This window comes from Lygodium microphyllum, chromosome 18, assembly GCF_053477565.2.
Source record: "Lygodium microphyllum isolate KBCC chromosome 18, Lygodium_microphyllum_v1.1.10, whole genome shotgun sequence".
NCBI classification, from domain to species: Eukaryota; Viridiplantae; Streptophyta; class Polypodiopsida; order Schizaeales; family Lygodiaceae; genus Lygodium; species Lygodium microphyllum.
The window spans coordinates 6,097,535-6,118,155 of record NC_141152.1 but is presented as its reverse complement, the minus strand read 5'-3'; the positions used below and the strand labels follow the sequence as shown (position 1 = coordinate 6,118,155).

Genomic DNA, 20,621 nt, shown 5'->3' with positions numbered 1-20,621 from the left:
TATAGTAGAAACACTCATCTTGAAATTTCTTCTCGCCACCCTTATTCTTTTTGTTACCATTATTTTTGGTGGAGGGGCCACCTTTGCCTTTTGCATTGGCGGAGAATGTGGCATTTCCATTGCTGCTTCCTTCTTGGGCTTTTAGCCTCAACTCCTCCATTAATAATGCACAAAAATCCTCAAAAGTCAAAGCTTGTTCTCACTCGAGTATTAAGGGCAATTACCATCCATCAAACTTTGGTGGATATATTCGAAGACACCTCCGAGTTAGCTCCTTGCGAGTCTTTTATATCATAGCGCCGACCATGTGGTTGCGTAGATTCTTAATTCGAGTGATGAATGCTTTTGCCGACTCTCCTTTAGAAAATTTCTCCGTTGCTAGTCGATTCTCTAGGTTTTGAATCCTTATTTGATTTCGTGTTTCGTACCGACTTCTCAATACAGTCCACGCTTCTAGTGCCTTGATTGTATGCTGAATCAAAGTCAAAACATTGTCAAAACAGCTTGTAACTAAGGCACAAAGTCCATCTATGCTCCTTCGTTTCCAAGCTCATAGAAGATCTGCATTTGAAGGAATCATCACGGTTGAATTTGATGGATCAGGGGTCGGTTGTGGTTCTGGTTCAGTCCCCACTACCATCTCAAGGAGCTCATAAGAATCAAGGATTGTAGTGATTTTAAACTTCCACAAAGTATAGTTTGTACCATCTAACTTGCCTTCCCTGAAGGTTGGTGGACGAATCCTCAGTGTTTGAATAGCCAATACAACAACACCGCCTCCAAAATTGTTTCTTGATACACCAAAACTGTTTGCGGAAGTCGACACCGCTCCTCCTTGCTATTGAAGCCTTAGCCTCTCACATACTCTTTGATCCCTAGAGCCCCTTGGGCTCTGATACCATGTAAAAATTACACGGCGTAGTGAATAGAATTTGAGCAAGAGATAGAGAAAGAGAGTACACAACAAATAAGATGAAAACAAAAAATTTATTTAACTCCAAACAAGTTAATACAAAGATGGTTTTGTCCACTCGTGTGTTTCTAAATGTAAAGCTTAGATGGTGATCTAGATAGAAGATAGGTGAAGAGCTTAAGGCTAGTTGGAATAACTCTGATGGGATGAAAGGATGGATCATGAAAGTTGTGAAGGGGTTTACCTTTTATAGCTTGTGAAGGGGGTCATGATGGATGACCTTTCATATGCACTTGTTTGTTGACCTTCCATGTGCACGTGTTTGTTGACCTTCCATATGCACCTCCACTAGTTGGGTAGGGAATATTCTAGGGAATATTCCTTACCCCTAGCCAAGGGCTACTTTTGTGGTCCTCGGACCCAAAATAGGGGTCCCTGATAACTTCCTTACCCCACAATTCGATGCGGTGTGCCTCGAGTTGCTACCAGCTTTAACTACTTTGTCTAACCCAAAGGCTAGACCCGTAATGGTCACCTTCTGGCCATGTGATCACATAGACCTCATTTGACATACAAGTTAGGACCCACCAATGTCCAGGCTTAAACATGGCCTCTTCTCATAACGGGGGACCTTACAACTTTTAGCACCATGGATCATTGGTGGCACCTTACTAGGGTAGGGCATTGAGCATATCTAACAGGACACACGAGTCAATAGGACTTCTTGATAAATGTGATCTAGCTATATGAGTTCAAATATAGGGCCATTTATGGAATGTTCATGCATGCTTCATTGAGAGACAAGGCATATTCCAGCACCAAAAGATGGTTGCATCTGTATGACAGAGATGGATGGAGTCCTGCCCATCTGCTTTTTCTGTTCCAGCAGTTGCCTCTTTGCGCTTGCTGCCCATTCTGGCCTGCCCAACATTCAGACATGATCAGGGAGCTGTTGCCATCATTCTCAGCCCCTCTGTTTTGCTGCAACCTGCCCACATAAGAAGTCCACATCTGCATGCTTCTCTCCTGAACGGCTGCCCAGAACTCACCTCATTGCAGCCACTCATTTGGAGAGATCTTCATCAGCACTTTTGCGTTTTCTCATCCAGTTGGCTGCCCAGCATTTGGCTTGACAGCAGCCATCATTTTGGAGAGATTACATCATTATCTACATTACCTCAGCTTTTGCATTGCACTCCACCTATTGTTGCCCATCATCACCCGGTGTCTTATTCAACATTTCCCTGCATGGAGGACTGCATTTCGCTCCCTCCATAGAGCATCCTTATCCATGTGTGCTGCTGCCTGATCAGAGGGGATAGTGCAGTCATCTCCCAAACTCTGATCAGTGTCATCCACTCTACCAGTCCCAATGACATGGAACCATGAGGCTTACTCCTTGTATCAAGTTGTATAATTCATTATTACATTTACTTTTTGTGTTTATGAGTTCTGTGTAGTATTTGCCGTACACACTTTTTGTTCCTCTTTGCAAACCCTACCATTAATGCCTTTTATGGTATCAAAGCAGAGGTGCCCCTAGAGCTGAGGACCCTTGTTCTCTGTGAAGGTGAATAAAGGTTGTGGGAAGTGACAACATTATTTCAGATTCCAGAAATTTCTTCACTTTGCTGCTATCTTCTTCTCCCTCCCTCCGTCCCATTAGAGGTTTGATTTCAAGTGGTGGTTGCTTCTCCAAAAATGGAAGCACAAACCATTGGGTGCACCTACCGTGGCAAGAATGATCACTCCTTCAAAGACTATCGTTATTGATCTTTGTTCCCTACACCACTAGAATATATGTGCCTAGTTCTAGGCTTAATGCAATAAGATGCACATGCCATGCACTAAGTGTTGTGAGAAAAAGGAGGCTCTAAGACCTCACAAGGCAATTAGCCCTTTTGGAGACTATCGTAGTGAGCTACAGAGGTTTCCCCTGTTGAGCTAAAACACACTTTATAGCTGATTAGCATGTTTAAACATCCCCAAAACATGCTTAATGAAAAACACAAATTTGGTGTGCGGTTCGAGAGAGTTTTAGTGGTCCCCCAAAACCCTAATTTTTTGGTGCACCCTTCAACATCTATAAATAGATAGGCTGCCCATCATTCAACCTTAATCCTTTGGTGCAGGTTTCTCACTCTATTGTGCAGATTTCAGCCACCAGCCACCTACCATCTGTTGTCCATCCATCACCGACTGCAGACAATCACTATCCAGCCCTAGGCAGCTTGTTTTCAGCCATCGCCTTGCTATTTGGAGGTCTCCGGCTGCGTTATCATAGCACCTAATCAGCTTGCGTTTTCAGCATTTGGTGCCAAGCGACACGTTGCTGCCATCTCTTCCACCAAGAATTGTTGCAGTACGTGCGTTTTTGCCGTCCAATAGGCCGTCTATATCAGCGAACACCTCTCCTGTTGTTGCCTCTGTTCCTTGACACTTTGGTGATCAGCGTTTGGTGTTTTTTGCACTTTGACACTTTGATTGGTGGTCATAGCACTTGGGATCCATCTTTGGTGGACGTCACTTTCTGACATTGCATTGCTCTACCCTTGGGCATTGTGTACACTCTTACATTCATTTACAACATTCATTCACTTCAGAGTTTCTTTTCTCCGTGTTTGTCTTTGTGTTTGAGTTTTGAGTTTTTGCGTTTTGCATTTTGCATTTAGGGTTTGAGTTTTGCTTGTTTTTGTATGAGTCTTTGTGTTTCAGTCTTGGTTATACATGTTGTGTTTTCTCAGTGCAAACGCTAGCATATCTTCACATGGTATCAAAGTCGGTGCTCTTCTAAAGACAGTATCCTGTGGTGATTGTGGAGGCTAGTTTTTGTGCAAGACTCACACGCGCCTTGATTCTGACTCATAATGTCTCAGGCACCTTCTTATTCGGATTCTATGATGCTCCATTAGGCTTCTCCATCATTGGAGCCTTTGAGAAGGCATTATGGTCTCGAGGAGGAGGTAGACACATCTTCACCTTTACCAACTTCTTCTTCTTGCTTTGGTCATCTTACAAATGAAGAGTTTGAAGAGTAGTTGCACATCATGTGCAGTTCGATTTATATTCCTCCAATGAGTACTACTATTCCGGTTGGACGGATTAGTGAGATTGGTTATCTCCCTGATCTTGGAGGGACCACGACATTTGGTGCGTCTGGCGATCCATCTCCTTCATCACAGCCAGACCTTGTGTCACGTTCGTATAACCCTTTTGAGTTGAATGAGCCAAAACCCTCTTCTATTTCTTCTTTTGGTGTGCAGGATCTGGATGGTGTTCCGTATGTTAACTTAAATCGAGGAGGCTCTCAAAGCAGACACCCTTCCTTAGGTATATCTGTATCAATTGTTTCATTCTGAGTACGTAAACCACACTTTTCAACTCCCTCCCATCCCACCACTATTTTCTCCACATTTTGATCTACTCACATCCTCATTCCAAAATCTTGGATTACATTTCACTTCCGCTCAAAGCACACTAGGGGTTGGATCTTTCATCTCCACTCCTAACACTTTCTTTTTCTCCATCCCACCATCTACATACCCTCCATTCCCTCCACCTCTTAGTGCATCGTTAGGGGAAATGCCACCCTTTAATAATGCCATCTACATTCCCTTCATTCCCTCCACCTCTTAGTTCATCGTTAGGGGAAATGCCACCCTTTAATAATGTACCTTCTGCATATTCCCACTTTATCACATCCTTCCATTCTGGGATGGTTGTGATGGGAATCCCCTTAACTACCCGTGGACACTCACAAACCTTCCAGACGACCTTTTAGATTTGGGGATATCCATCCTCTGCTTATGAATTGTTGTCACACATCCCTTGGGTCACTCCTATGCAAGGATTTCCATCCATTGCTCCTCGTATCCCTATCTCTCCGCCTTGGACTCCATAAGCAGTTACCATGTCCATAGCCAATCCGCCCTTGCCCACATTTGGATCCGCTATGCATACTTCTTATATGTATGTACACTCCACTCCATCTCCCTATCCACCGTACCCCCATTAGACACCTTCTCCATCTCCTAGCACTACCACTTATGTTGTAACAACCAAAAATGTCTTCACAGATAAGACTTGTTTTAAGGGGTTGAATTTAACCACTTGGTTGAACTTCATGCAACAAGTGCTCAAATCTAGGGGACTTTGAGACCTTGTTGTTAGTATCAAGTATATGTTGGACCCTTGATTAGCTCACCCTGATCACATCTGTTGATGGAGAGTCCACAATGCCACAGCCAACGTTGAGTTAATGCAGGGGTTGCTTTTTGAGTTCCACTCTCAATCACAGTATTTTTCCCTCGCATCCGAGTGTTGGAGTTATCTCATTGACTGCTATGCAGCTCGAGATCGCAATCGACATATCAATCTCCATTCAGAGCTTTAAGAGTTTTTCATTAAGGAAGGGGATGATTTGAAAGTCAAGTTGGCCGAATACCAGTGGTAACTTTCTGAATTTGCTACTATTGGCTCCCCAAAGTCAGCCAGGTCACATTTTTCTTGAACAAGCTACCTGACAAATACTTCCATTTTATCAAGCACATTATCTTACTACCTAGATTATCAATCTATACAAAAAGTCAATTTGTGGCAAATTGGACCCACTACAGAAATTTCCATTTTTCATCACTAAGAAAGATTAATAATAAATAGTTTTAGGAAAATGTGATCAATACAAGATAATAGTTGAATAAAATTAGAAGGGTAAAAAAAAGCTAGCAAGTGTATATTTTAATGTCCATCTTTAAAACAATTTTTGCAAAAAATTGAAAACTTTTAGTGTTTCTAATCAAAACCATTTTCTACAAAAAATATCATACTAAAAATTTCATGAAAAATACTTTGATATGCATAGTATGTATTTCCAGTATGAGACTTGGAATTAGATAAAAACTGTTAACTTTGTTAAGAGCTCCAAAGAGTATTCTTAAGTGCCATTTTGAGCAATTTTCATGCACTTTTGAAAACCCAATATTTGTAGACAATGAATTTTCACTTGAAACTTGTTCCAAATCTTTTAATCTACTAACTTACAATGCTAGTAAAGTCCCATCCAATTTTGGTATCATATGCATATGTTATTTCAAATATAGTAAAATAGGACTTGAGCCACTAAAGTGGCTTGTAGCCGCTTTTGTGGCAAATTATAAGACTAGTGTTAAAGTGTCATTGTAGGGTGTGCACACCTAGTGTCTTAGGACATTAAAGTAGTGGCACTAGGCTCTAGAGTAAATAAACCTAACTCTAGTTAGTTGGTGGAAGTGTGGTTAAGTTAAATCTTAGATCTAAACCTTAGTTATACTTTCACCTATTTTTCAGTTCAACAAGCAAGTATATTTTCTTGTTTTTGCTCTCACAGTTTCTATTATCTACTACTCATTGTGTTGTTTCTCTCCTCCATAGTTGTCATGTTCTTCACATTTGGTATCAGAGCCCAATGCCTTTGCTGCCATCGGCTTTGTACATGAAGTGATGAGCTCTTTTGGTTAGTTAGCTGCTGTTCATCAGCCAGTTTTGCCGAGTCCGCCACCAATGCTGCCAAGTCCGCTTGTACCACACCCAACTCTACCTGGTCCTACTTGTGCTGCCCACCAGCCATTGTAGGCAGCGTCGTCGTTGCTTAGTCCTACAGTGCCCTAGTAGCACTTTGCACCATTGTCCCTAGCAATGCCATCCACAATGCTGCCTGCAATGCTCAACTGCGCTGCTGCCTGGCAACACTGCAACTTTGCCCACCTGCACGCTTGCTGTCCGCGGCCTAGTTGTTGCTTGTCGCTGCCTGTAGCTTTGCCAACAATGCCTGCTCCTCTAGCCATTGTGCCTTGTTGTGCCTCCTTCAACCAACACTGCCACCACCAGCTTAGTTTGCCATTTTGCCAACTGCCACCTCCTCAGCCTTGTGTGTGCCATCTTAGCCTTCCTATGCCACCTCACCAACTGCGCTGCTAGCACCAAATTTCTCAAAGTCATCGGCACGCTTCTTGAGGAGGTCAAGAAACCTGAAAATTTGGGGCTTTTGTCTAATTTGAGCTCCCTTGCACGAATCTCCATGGAAATTGCCAACGTGGCACAATTTCTTTGACATTGGTGTGAGAGATTTGAAGCTTTTCTGATTTTTCGGTTTGGCACACATCTCGAGGTGAAGCCTAGTCGCTGGTTGCTGTCTGTGCACATCCGGAGGTGACATTACACCTAACGCAGAAGGGTTTCTTTTGCCTGCTGAGAGAGATTTTTTTGTGCAGATGTTGGCTAGACATGGGAAGGCATTTGCATTTCAGCCAAGTAAAATAGGTTGTGTGGATCCAAATGTTGTCTCTCCTATGGTCATATTTATTGTGCCACATGTACCATGAAACTTGAGGCCTATTCCAGTGCCTAAAGCGTACTTGCCAAAGCTGATGGATTTGCTAAATGAAAATATTCGCATGAAGATCTTGGAGCCTTCTTCAGCCCCGTACTCAAATCGTTGGTTTACTATGCCCAAAAAGAATGGGGCTTTGAGATTTATTCAAGACATGCAACCGGTCAATAAAGTGACCATAAGAAATGTGGGTGCAGGTCCTGGGGTTGATGAATTCCATTGCTGTTTGTTTCAGATTTGGTGGCCAAATTTCTGAAAATTGGTAATTTGCAGTATTAAATTGTTGAAAGTTATATTGGCATGCATTTGAAGGTGAGTGCTGTAGTACAGCAATGATTTTCTGTATATTGCAGATTTGGTGCTATTTTGTGCAGTCTTGGTACACATTTCGAGGCACTTGACAGTTTTGGTACTTGCACTTATATCCTGTGTTGGGATCTTGGTACTTGTAAGAGTACATTTTGCACTTTAATTTGGAAGTGTTTGGTTGTAGTTTGTGCATTTAATGCTGCAATTTCTTAGCAAGGTCATAGTGACCACAACAACATTTTGGGAGTCCTCACTTAGGAGGGTAAGTTTAATGGCACCAACTACTCCTTGTGGAGTTTTATGATGCACAATTTGCTTGTTGCAAGGGTCTTTGGGGTTTTGTGAAAGGCTACTCAACTTGGCCAAGAGGCTTTGCACCCGAGACGCCTTAGAGGGGGGCTAGAGGACAACAACCAGTCCTTGCTGCTGTCCATGTCCCTCCTACAGAAGAATAGAAGAAATGGGATTCGAAGGATGCACAAGCTTTATCTTTGATTGCTCTTTTAATGAAGAGGGTGATTATACCTCATATTAGGTCATGCAAGACCTCAAAGGCAGCTTGGAATTGTTGAGCTAAAGCACACAATGAGGCTAGAATCTCTTACTCGCGAAGAGAATTGGCTAATGCACATATAGATAAGGGTGATGCTATGACATATCACCTCACTTACATTCAAGATTTGAGAGAGCAGCTGCTAAATATCAATGAGGTTTTAGAAGTGGTGTAAAAATGGAAGCAGAGACAAGTGCTGAAATAAACTGTTGAACACAAGACAAAAGAGAAAGAAAACAAAAGAACAGTACAAAAGTAGAGAATTGAGAGATGTGCTTACGAAATGGAATCCATATACCAAACACGAGAATGACGCGCATAACAGTGAGTCATTGGCTGTATGGGCGTGGGCACTGGCTCCTCTCTCCAATAAGAACACATGAAGAATGATGATGATTGAATGGGAGGAGGGGTCACATAATAAATAGGCCCAAAATGTTCCAAATATGGCTATTGGTTGACTTGCATTTAATGATGGTCGATTGGCATAAAATGCCGCAAGTGCCACACAAAAATCACTAAAATAATTCCTAAATAATGACTAGTATGCTCAACCCAACTAGCATGCACAGACTCACATATGTCTTACCATAGTGATAACATTGGGCGTTTGACTTCTTCTTCCGGTTACCCCTCTTAGAATCTGTAAAGGCCTCACTGGAACCTCCATAATGAGACGAAAGCCTCCCCTGTAAATCGAAAGATGTCTCATGCTCAAGCAACATTGAGTGTGTAAAGCTCACAGGTGTAGAGGATGCTTGTGCATGCAAAGCATTCTCCATTTCATCAAACTCCGGGGGGAGCTTATAGAGTACCGTTCCCACTAGATGTGTCTCTGGAAGGGCAGATTGCATGTATCCAAGTTGGTCGTGTACCTATGTAACACGGAGCAAAAATGACTGAACGGTGTCCTTCGGCTCAAACTTCATCTGCTGAAGCTATCCATAAAGGGTTGCAACACGCATGGGGGAAGGTGCCTTGTACAACATCTGAACCATATTTTTGGTGATGTTCAAGGTAACCATCGGTAGAACTTCTTTAGAAATACACGGAAGTAGTATAGAATACGCACATGTATCGTCCGAATCCCATGTAAGCGCAACTTCCTCATGGTTGTCCTCATCAAAATCTTCGGGAAGAGGAAAAGGACGTTGAGGCCATGGAATAGCTCTGCATACAATGTACCAAATCGACTTCTGTACAAACCAGGATTTCATCACCTCACTCTATGTAAGGTAGTTAGGTCCATGTAACTTATCATCTGTAGAAGTGCATGGCAAGAATACACTTGACAGTCTCTCAATGTGCTTTGCTAGGATTTGACATAAACTTGCTAACAACTCCCACTGCATGAGCAATGTCTGGACGAGTAGCAACCATAGCATACATAAGAGAGCCACAAGTTGATGCATAAGGAACTCCCTTCATAGCATTTGCTTCCACGTCATCTTTCGGGCTGTTGGCTTTGCTAAGCTTGAGATAAGGAGGTAAGGGTACCCCAAAAGGCTTAGCTTTAGCCATGTTAAATCTGTCCAGTACCTTTCCAATGTACTTTTCTTGAGATAAAAAAGCAATTTCTGCATTCTATCTCTACGAATCCTCATGCCCAAAATATGCTCTGCATTCCCCAAATCTTTCATGGAGAGCTGATTTCAGCTGATTTTTGAGAGCATCCAAGCTAGTCTTTCTTTTCCTAGCTAGTAACATATCATCCACATACAAAACAAGTATGATGGGGCTGCCATCTCTATCCTTTTTCATATACAAGCATTGATCTGCATGGTTGTGTGTAAACTCATGAGATAGCGTAAAAGTGTCAAACTTTTTGTACCACTGCCTTGGTGCTTGCTTCAGCCCATACAGGCTGCGTTTTAGTTTACACACCATTAGATCTTTTCCAGGAACTACAAAGCCCTCGGGCTGTTTCATGTAGATTTCCTTATCAATGTCACCATGCAAGAAAGTTGTTTTTACATAGCTCTAAATCCAAAACAACAGTAAGAGCAAAAAGCACACGTAAAGGGGTCATCTTCACAACAGGTGAGAAGACCTCTTGGAAGTCAATCCCTTCCTTTTGTGCGTACCCTTTGGCAACTAGCCTTGCCTTGTACTTGGGTTTTCTATCAACTGTCTTGGCTTTGTACACCCATTTGTTTGGAAGTGGCTTCCTTCCCTTGGGCAATGACACAAGATCCCAAGTATCATTTGCATATAGAGATTTAATCTCTTCCTGCATAGCTGGCTCCCACTTACTACTGAACTCACATGACTTGGCCTCTTTGTATGTGAGAGGCTCACCCTCATCTGTAAGCATCACATAATGCAAGGAGGGGTCAAACCTATGTGGTTGCCTTCTTATGCGTGTAGACTTGCGTACCCAATGATCAACATTTTCAGGAATTGGGTCTACATCTGGAGGTATATTATTTTCAGCATTTATTGGCTGCTATAAACCATTTTTAGCATGCTGTTCACGCTGTACAGCACCTTCATTTTCATTTCCAACACCTGCATTTTCATAATCAACAAGCCTATCTTGCTGTCCATGACCTCCTTGTGCTTCTATTTGCTGTCCATCATCATCTGGCTCAAAAATAACTGGCTGATCATCAGTTTCAGCCTGTGGGACAGCACCTTGAGGCTCATTTTCTGAAGTAATGGGTGGCTGCAAACTCTGAAATTTTACATTTTTCAGATCTTCATTAGAGGCTAAAGTGGCTTTCAGCAATTTTGCCTCATTGAACACAACATTATGGTTGCAAATAATTTTCTTGGATTGAGGTAACCACACTCTGTAGCCAAATTCACCCTCATCACCATAGCCCATGAGAATGCCTATGGTGGATTTTGGATCAAGTTTATTTCTCAGCTCATCCCTAACATGCACAAAAGCATCACAGCCAAATATGCGTAAATGGTCATATGAGGCCGATTTGCTAGACCAAACCTGCTCAAGGATGCCATTATTTAAGGACCTGTTTGGAGAGCGGTTGCAAATGTGAACCACGGTTTTGAGTGCCTCTCCCCAAAATGCATGAGGGAGATTAGCAGTGGACAGCATGCACCACACTTTTTCACATAAAGTCCTGTTATATCTTTCAGCCACCCCATTTGAAGGAGGACTGTAAGGAGCTGTAAGCTCCCTCTTAATACCATGCAAGTCACAAAAGGACTTGAATTCAGTCGATGTGAACTCACCCCCATTATCAGTTCTCAAGCATATCAACTTTCTACCTGTTTGAGTGGTCACAAATGTATGAAAAGTTTTAAAAATAGCAAACACTTCACTTTTCTTTTTCAGCAAGTACACCCAAATTTTCTTGGAATAGTCATCAATAAAGGAGACAAAATATGCAACACCACTCAAAATTTCACGGGCATGCTACATACATCAGAATGCACTAAGTCCAAGACATTGGACTTATGAGAAACACCAGAGTAAAATGAATTTTTAATTTGCTTTCCAAACTGACACTCATTACAAAAGTCAAGTTTAGAGCCTTTTCCATCAACCCTCTTCAGAGAGGTAAGGACATCAAGTCCTTTTTGGCTCATATGGCCTAATCTCTTATGCCATAACTCCAAGTGGCTACAAATTTCAGCAACTGCAAGAAACTTGCCATTCAAGGCTTTACAGTGCAAACAATACAAAGTGCCCTTCTTGGTTCCTTTTGCAATCAGCATGGAACCCTTTTTCACTTTCCACAAACCACCATCAAACAATGTGGTATAGCCATGTCAAGGTGATCAATAGATAGTAAACTCTTTTTAATGCCAGGCACATATCTGACATCTTTTAACACAAGCTCTTGACCATTGTCTAAAGACAAGTATACTGTGCCAATCCCATCAATGCTACAAGCATGGTTATTTCCAAGATACACCTTTCCATAACTGCTTGCATTGAACATAACAAAACACTCCAAGCAAGGAGTCACATGGAAAGAGGCACCAGAGTCTACAATCCAAGTCGTAGTGACACTATCATCAACTGACAAGAGTGCATCAATCACATCAGCCTTGGTAATTTGCATATCCTGCATGTGACATACAAGGGCATCATAATCAACTGCACATAATACATCAGCCTCTGTATTTGAAAACTCTTCTGTGACCACGCTAGAGGCCACATTGGCCTTCTCTTTGCCTTTGGTTGTCTCCAATGCATCTGTCTTTTCTTCATTCTTCTTTTTATGTTATGCATTCTTCTTTCTCTCTTGTTCCTTCTTGTAATACTTGCAATCAGGTTTCTTGTGGCCCTTCCGACCACAGTGATAACAAGTAATGTCACTCTTTTCCTTTCCTTTGCTCTTGCTCCTGTTTCTCTACCTTGCATTTGCATTTTTCTTTTCAGCCTTGCCTCTTACATTATAAACTAAGTTGCTGCCTTCTCCACTAGACATACGCCTAATTTCTTCATTCAAGATAGAAACCCTCACCCCATCATATGAGAGATTGGGGTTATTGCTGAGTGAAACCACCAAGGTTTCCCACGAGTCCGGCAATGTCATGATAAAAAAGATCGGTCTCAACTTATCATCAAAGTCCAAATTTGCATCTTTGAGCTGATTTAGGACCCCTATACATGCACTCAAGTGCTCAGCTATAGGCTTTGACTCATCGAGTCGCATATTCACCAACTTGCGCATTAAATGCACTTGATTAACAGGTGTGGTGATCTCATAAGTAGTTTTCAGCTTTTCCCATATTGCATAACATGTATCTAGACCCTTAATGTCTGTCAGAATGTCATCAGTGACACCCATCTTTATGTAAGCCATAGCCTTTTTATTCACTCTGGCCCAATATGCTTCAGACATTAGTGCGGGATTATCTTCTTGCAAAGCATCCTCACAATCTTTTAGGAACAAAATGCCCTGCATACGGTCTTTCCAAAGGTCAAAGCCATGACCATCAAATCGTTTGATCTCCATCAAACTCTTGATGTCCGAACTGGAAGAAGTTGCAGCCATTTTATCAAGAACACAAGAGTAAATGCACTAATATGCAAAAGCACAAGCTGTTCCAACAAAATGCACTGCTGTTCTTTCTCAACTAGAAGTAAATTTCTGCTGTTTGTACGTGAATCAGCCACCCACGGGAAAAAATGCAGAAATTTACCAGATTCTGACCCAATTGCATTAATATCAGTCCATGTGACCCAATTGAGTAAAGCTTTGCCAATACATGGAAAACCCTAAATGTCTGGGATTTAATGTCAGGAAATTTTGCTCGAAGGGGTAAAATTTTGACTAATTTGGCAGAATCCCCAAATTAATTTGGGTCACTGCTCGCAATGTTTGCAATTTTTGACCATAGAATACTTTTTAGAAGAGCACTGACTCTAATACCATGTGAAGACATGCTAGGGTTTGCATTGAGGAAACACAATATGTACAACCAAGACTAAAACACAATGATAGAGATAGGGACAAGCAAAACTCAAACCCTAAATGCAAAGCGCAAAAACTCAAAACTTAAAAACAGAGATGAATAGAGAGAGAACAAACTGTGAAGTGAATGAATGTTGTAAATGAAGGGAATGTCAAGGGCAGAGTAATTTTGTGTTGGAGAGTGATGTCCACCATTGAGATGGATATGCTATGACTACCAGTCGGAGTGTGGGAAACAGTGAACACCAAACGTTGATCACCTGAGTGTTTGGGAATTGAGGCAATTGCAGAGGATGATGCCTAATGATGAGGGTGGGAGGAGAAAGCTGCAAACATAGCGGTAGAAGGGCTAATTGGAGGAGGAAGGAGGTCGTCAGGTGCTGCTAGGTAGGGTGAAGGCCAAACACAAGTAGCAGCAGTGGAATGTGTGGGAGATCAATGCCAACTGTCGCCTAGTGGAGTGTCCAAATGCAAGCTAGAGGAGGCAGATTGTGTGCTGGCGATGGTAGAAGAGTCCAAATACAGTAGGGAGGAGAGCGCCAAACAGTGGGTGACAATGAGGAAGGAAGCTGCGAGGCACTGCAAGGGCTGATGGAGGAGTGGTAGTAATCACGAAGGTTGGACCACCACGTGGGTGAAGGCTGATGGCTGAAATCTATATTGAAAGAATGAGGCTGAATGATGGGCCGCCTATCTATTTATAGATGTTGAAGGGTGCCCCAAAAATTAGGGTTTTGGGGGACCATTGAAACTCTCTCCAACCGCGCACCAAACTTGTGTTTTTCATTAATTAAGTGTGTTTTGGGACTGTTTAAAAATGCTAATCAGTTGTAAAGCATGTTTTAGCTCAACAAATGGTACCATTGAAAGCGGCCCTTACGTAAATAAAGGTTAGCAGGAATTAAAATTGGTTCTTTAATTCAACATGTTGCACTATGCATGTTATAGAAATCACAACATGGACAGAGGTAGATTGCCCGTGAACAATTGCACAAATTCACCCAAATACAACCTAAAACCTATGCACCCCTTGTGGTATTTCTTTAGCATCATGCAAAGACAATCAAGTACATCAGATAGTTGAATATGTTGTGGATCTTTTGCAATGGACAAAGCATCGCAGTCCAAGAGATCTTCAAAGAGGATATTTTTGAGAGTACGCAATGACTCTCCACCCCTTAAAAATGAGGAGTTTCCACATTGCCACTCTGTACTTCAACAGTCCAAAAGTGGAGAAATCTCATGAAATCCTTCACTGCTAGGAACATATGTGTGCACTTGTGTATGACAAATATCCGATCCTACAAAACAGTCCTGAACACAAAGATTAATGTGCAAAGTGACACTCTCTACCAGTCCAACCTGCAGTGTGTAGTCCTAGATCTCTTGCCATGTGGCATAATACAAGCATGTAGAGCAACAGCCATGATCAGCCCAGCAAGTCCATGATAGAGAAGATCAGCATATGAGTGGAGAAAACAGCCCATGACTGCAGCAGAAACAGTCCACGATTGATGAGGAGAAAACAGAAAAATTATGATTGTGAGGAAAAAATGGAGATAGTTGTACTTCCTTTGAAGAGAAAATCACATGTAGTAAACTTATCTCAACAAAATACTACAACAATACTACAAGTTAGTGATAAATACAAAATGTAAAAACCCGGCCCCCCAAACCATCCCACCCACCCCCCCACACACCCCCACCACACGCCCCCCCCCCCCCCCCCCCCGGGACCAAAATTATACACATTTATATATATGCATTATGTTTTCTTGGCTTCTTTATCTTTTCGGCCCCCCAAACCATCCCACCCACCCCCCCACACACCCCCCCCCCCCCCCCCCCCCCCCCCCCCCCCCCCCCCGCCCCCCCCGGGACCAAAATTATACACATTTATATATATGCATTATGTTTTCTTGGCTTCTTTATCTTTTCGGTATTTTGTTTGTTTTTGTTTTAGGTTCCTGTTGGAAACATGGGTGCTTCATATCCTTATCAGAGAGAAGTAACAAAGGAAGTAGCATGTGCTTTCCCCTTATTCAGTCTACCAGAAAAGATAGCAAAGACTATTGTACGTTTCATGTTCCAGACGTTATGAAAGTTAATATGCATTAAGTTGATTGTGATTTATGTCTGGTTAAAGCTCTCTAAAGAATGACACATTCTTTTGCTGAAGGTATATCTGCTGAAACCAGGTAGCTCAGCTCAAAGACATCTTGAAAGAATGATCGATCTGCTTGAGCAGTATGTTTTTGACAGTAAGATGCTAGTATTTCTTTCCATAGATGAGCAAAAGTTACTGATCTATTGTTCATTTCAAACACAGATATTATCATCCTTCGAATGGAGGGTCATGGACAAGTTCCCTTGAGCATTTTCTGGGAAGCTTGGTTAAAGTCTTTATGAAAAGACTTGCAAAGGAGCACAGGTTACAACAAATAAAGATGAAAATTTTTGTGTTTTCGCCAACTGCATAGTCAGCAAGCCTACATATCATGGTTTTCTTATACTAGCTATTGATTTCCAGAGAAGGATCAATCCTTCCGGCAATGTCAGTGTCTGGATACACCTTAACAAGTCAAGAAAGGCAGGGATTTGTCAGAGCAGTCATGCGATTGATTGAAAAAGGTCAATTCAGCAAAAACACTGAACTGGCCAACACTGCTGCCAAGGCTTCACTGGATCTGGCATATGTTGAACCTCCATTAGTTTTGCCATTGATCATTACAAGATTTCAGGCAGCTTTAGATACTGTAAGGTTCTTACAATGCTGATTACCTCAATGAACTGGAATACTGTAGATATTAGTTTAAGTGGAAATACTTCAGGTTTTACTATGCTTGCATAAAGCTCAATAGGACTGTGACAACATGATAGACCATGGGAATTTCTTTAGTTTTTTTTACTCTCTCCGGTTTGGATATCTCATTACAAGATGTAAAACAGATGCAATTTATAGTCATAGCTCTGAAGATTTCCCCTTTTGTTCTGGGCTTACATTGGGGGCTTTTTCTGTGATTGAATACAAGACATAACTCTGAAAATTTTCTCCTTTGTGATGGGCTTTCCAGGGCGAGATCTCTTGTTTCATAAATAATGGAATGTAGATACAAGTTACATCCATCAGAATGCCTTAATATGTGTCAGGCTGCATCTTCTTCTCCTTGCCCTTCCCTTTTCCTTTCTATCTCCGAGCAAAATTTTTGGAATTATTGCTTGAAGGACATGTCTTTGTTAGAGAGAATAGTCTCTCTCTTCACCTTTTTCCCAAACATGAACAATTATCAACACCAACAGGGGTCTCTGTACCAAGCTTCCTGCTCAACATGGAACCAGTTCTCCTAAGGCAGTGAATTGTGAAAGAAAGAGGTAAGCTGAATGGTACTTCATATGGATCTAGATCTATCATCAAGGTGATGGGTCACAAGACAGAGAATGTTTATTGCTGAGCCAACAGCTCAATGACAACCATTGCAAATCTAGAATATCCATTCTCTTGGAAGGTGTTACTGAAAACTGGACTGAAAATCTGTCCCTTGTGGGTTGTATTAATCAAACCATAGTGACAGGAAACGGCTGGGACGGCCCCCCGGCATGCGGAATTGCTGTCCCCGGCACGAAGCCGTTGTGGGACGCATTGCGAACTGGTGGAACGTTCCCTGTCCTGTTTCAGACAGGGAACACCACGTGGCACCCACTTACCTTCGGCCGGCCGCTGCTCCCGCCCGGATCGTCTGCGATTGCGCGTTTCGCCTGGCTCCTGCGTGCTGCTCCCGCCTGAGATTGTCTGCCCGTTCCTGCCCCCGTGACCAGTCCGCAGCGGCCCCGTTCCCTGTTGCGCCGCGCCAGTCCCAGCCGCCAGTCCTAGTTGCCAGTTCCCTGTCTTCTCCCGCCTCCAACCTCTCTTCTTTCTTCTTCCTTCTCTTCCTTCTCTTCACTTCTCCCTTCTCTTCTTCCTTCTTCCTTGGACCTTCTCCCTTCTCTTCCTTCTTCTCCAAGTTCCAAGTTCTCCATTCTTCTCCTCTTCTCTTCTTCTTCTCCCTTCTCTCTCGACTCTTGAGTGACTCTTGACTCTTGAGCCTTCTCCCTTCTCTCGAGACTCGAGTTCTCACTTCTCTCGAGCCATTTTTATTTCAATTTTCAACCTGAAATGGCTTCATCTTCCCGCCCCGCTCGTCGGGTTGGTGGTAAAGGAAGAAGGTCCGATGATTGGTCATGGTGGGAAGAAGTAAACGCTGACTGCCCATTGAGTGGTGGAAGATCTCAACCATGGACTTGCAAGCTTTGCCCATACAAGAGAACTAGTGGAGCATTTGTATTTCGAATTTTTATTGATTTTAATTTTTCAAAGTTACTTAAATATTAGAATATGGAATACCAATCGCCACTTGCTCCGTTTTAATATTTATACATAATCAGGTCCGAGCTCATCTCCTACGTGAGCCAAATTCAGAGGTACAGTTTTGTCCGAATGTGACCTTGGAGAAGCAAAGGGAGTTTCGTGACCATGTAGCAGGTCAACAAGCATATCTTGCATCTAGACTACAACGTGTTGCAGTTGACCTTGCAAATTTTGTGACACCGTCCCCATCAGATGTATCTAGAGCAGGGTCAGTATCAAGAAGTGCTACCTCCACACCTACTACAGGCCTTGCATCGGCCATGGCATCAATAGTGCCACATGTTGCACGTAGACAGAGCACACTTAATGCTAGTTGGGATCCCAAGAGGAAGGAAGAGGTGGATACATCGGTGGCACACTTTTTTTATCATGACCACATTCAATTTCGTGCAGCCAGGTTAGAGTATTGTAAATTGATATGTAAGAAGATTGGTGAGTATGGCCCTTTGTATGTACCTCCATCATTAGAGACCTTACGCACCACTTTGCTCGACAAGGAAAAGTGCCTTGTTGAGCAAGCAGCAGTGACTAGAAAGAGTATATGGGCTAAAAATGGAGTTTTCTTGATTGTTGATAGTTGGAGTGATACATGCAAGCGATTCATTCATGGTATGGTTACTTATTCTTGTGGAAAAATGTATTTCATATCTTCACATGATGCATCAGGGATAGGAAAGTCAGCAGATGTACTTGCAGCAGAGTGGGTTATAGGTATTGAGCTTATTGGCCCAAAGCATGTTGTGGGATTTGTTGCAGATGGAGAGTCCACAAATAGGGCAGCAGGTGCTATTATCTAGGGATATTATCTACATATCACAATTCAAAATTGTATGGCTCATTGATTGAACAACCTACTAAAGGAAATTGATAACATGTCATGGATTGCACCTGTTATAGAGCAAAGAGCTCAAATGGTTAGCTTTGTTTTGAATCACTAGTTTCTTCGCCATCACTTTTCTTTGCGGTCGAAGAAGACACTTTTAAAATACTCTGATACCAGATTTGCCTTTAACTTTTTGATGTTAGGTAAGTTAAGAGAATATAGTGGTGCCTTGAGGCAGTTATTGCTTCGTGATGAGTTTACCTCATCAACATTGACAGATACTCGTACAAGTATCTTATGCTTGGAAAAAGCAAATAACCCCATTTTTTGGGATGATGTAAAGTGGATAGATGCTATGGTATCACCTATTGTACATTTATTGAGGGTTATGGATGCTATGCAACCTTGCATTGGCAAGGTATATAAGGCTATAGATAGACTGAATTAAACATTGTAGGAGTTGGCACCAAATGATGAGGTGTATGGGGAGATACACCATTTAGTTGTGACGAGGTGGAACTCCTATAGCTCCCCCATGTATGTAGTTACATTTGTTGTGGATCTTGAGTTTCAGGGCAAGGGTCAGGAGAATTGACATAGAGGTTATGGATGCATGGAGACTTATATTGTCTCGTCCAGTGCTTGATCATGGCACTAAACGAAAGATCAGAGATCAACTTTCATATTATAGGACCTTTCGAGGTTCTTTTGGTTGTGGGGATGCACAGGAGGATCGCTGTAAGATTGGGGCAGCTTTGTGGTGGGAGGACTATGGTTCGGATGGTCTTGAGTTGTAGCAACTAGCCATCCGTATTTTGAGTCAGTTAGTTAGCTCCTCTTGTTTGGAGTAATTGTGGAGTACATATGCTCACATTGCTTCAAAGAAGAGGAACCGTCTTGGTGTGGAGAGGGCAAACGATCTAGTATTCGTTAGTGCTAATTTGAGGATGTTATGTAACAGTATGACAACAAAGCCCGATCCATTCATAGAGTGGGAGATGCAGTAAGAAGAGGAGACACATGCTAATGTTGAGGGAGATGTAGCAATTCATGGTACACATGATGATGAGGCTGGCACTTCAGGAGTAGCTAGAGTAGCCTCAGATCATGATGATGATCTTTGATTTAGTTTACTTATCATGAGTCTCAGACTCTCATGATACATGACATATACACATTGTATATGATATTATGATCATTGATGACAGTGCGACACTTGGGCTGTTGACAGTTGTGCCATGCCGATCTTATATTTGTATTTGAGTCTTCGAATCTTGTAGTTTCCCTTTGGGCTATTTTGACATGCCGCATTTTGCTTCAGTCTAGATATTAGACTTTATATTTGTAGTCTTTCTTGGGGCAATGAGCATGTTCTTTCAAAGATTAGACTTCATATTTGTAATCTTTTAAGGTTTTTGGCAATGGGACCATAGGCATGTTCTTTTAGCTTAGACTTTAAAGTTTAGTTCATTGTTTATTGTTTTATCATTTATGGTATATGTATTATGCATTTTATTATTTATAATTGAATAGCTTACCTCTCGAGCCTTGTAAGTTGCAATTCAATTTTTAATGATTTCTTAAAGTTTTAGAATGATGCATGATATCTTAAAGTTGAAACTTAAAATGATTTGTCCTTGTGGATTATATATCTTGGTTTTAAGTTTTAACACTCTAGAGTCCACATGTATTATGAGTGAAATATTAATTTTTTTAAATGAATTTTAAATTTTTAAATGCCGTTCCCGTTACCACGTCCCCATTCCCATGTGCTCGTTCCCTAGGTTTGGTGTCCCCGTCCCCGTCCCCGTTCCCTGTTCCCTATTCCCGTTCCCCGTTTCATGTTTCTATGAATCAA

The 20,621-nt window shown here is 42.0% G+C and overlaps 1 protein-coding gene across 3 annotated transcripts in view; it reads left to right on the top strand.

The window, feature by feature from the left end:
* Positions 1-20,621, top strand: part of LOC148020540 (proteasome activator subunit 4-like) — a 127,629-nt gene that overhangs the window by 17,285 nt on the left and 89,723 nt on the right. For 2 of the 3 annotated variants that reach the window (XM_087698311.1, XM_087698310.1), the window contains exons 7-10: positions 15,499-15,609; positions 15,715-15,782; positions 15,865-15,966; positions 16,066-16,291. In XM_087698311.1, coding sequence (XP_087554437.1) covers positions 15,499-15,609; positions 15,715-15,782; positions 15,865-15,966; positions 16,066-16,291 — 507 coding nt within the window. The remainder of the gene's footprint in view (positions 1-15,498; positions 15,610-15,714; positions 15,783-15,864; positions 15,967-16,065; positions 16,292-20,621) is intronic. The other variant, XM_087698312.1, reaches the window with a different exon arrangement.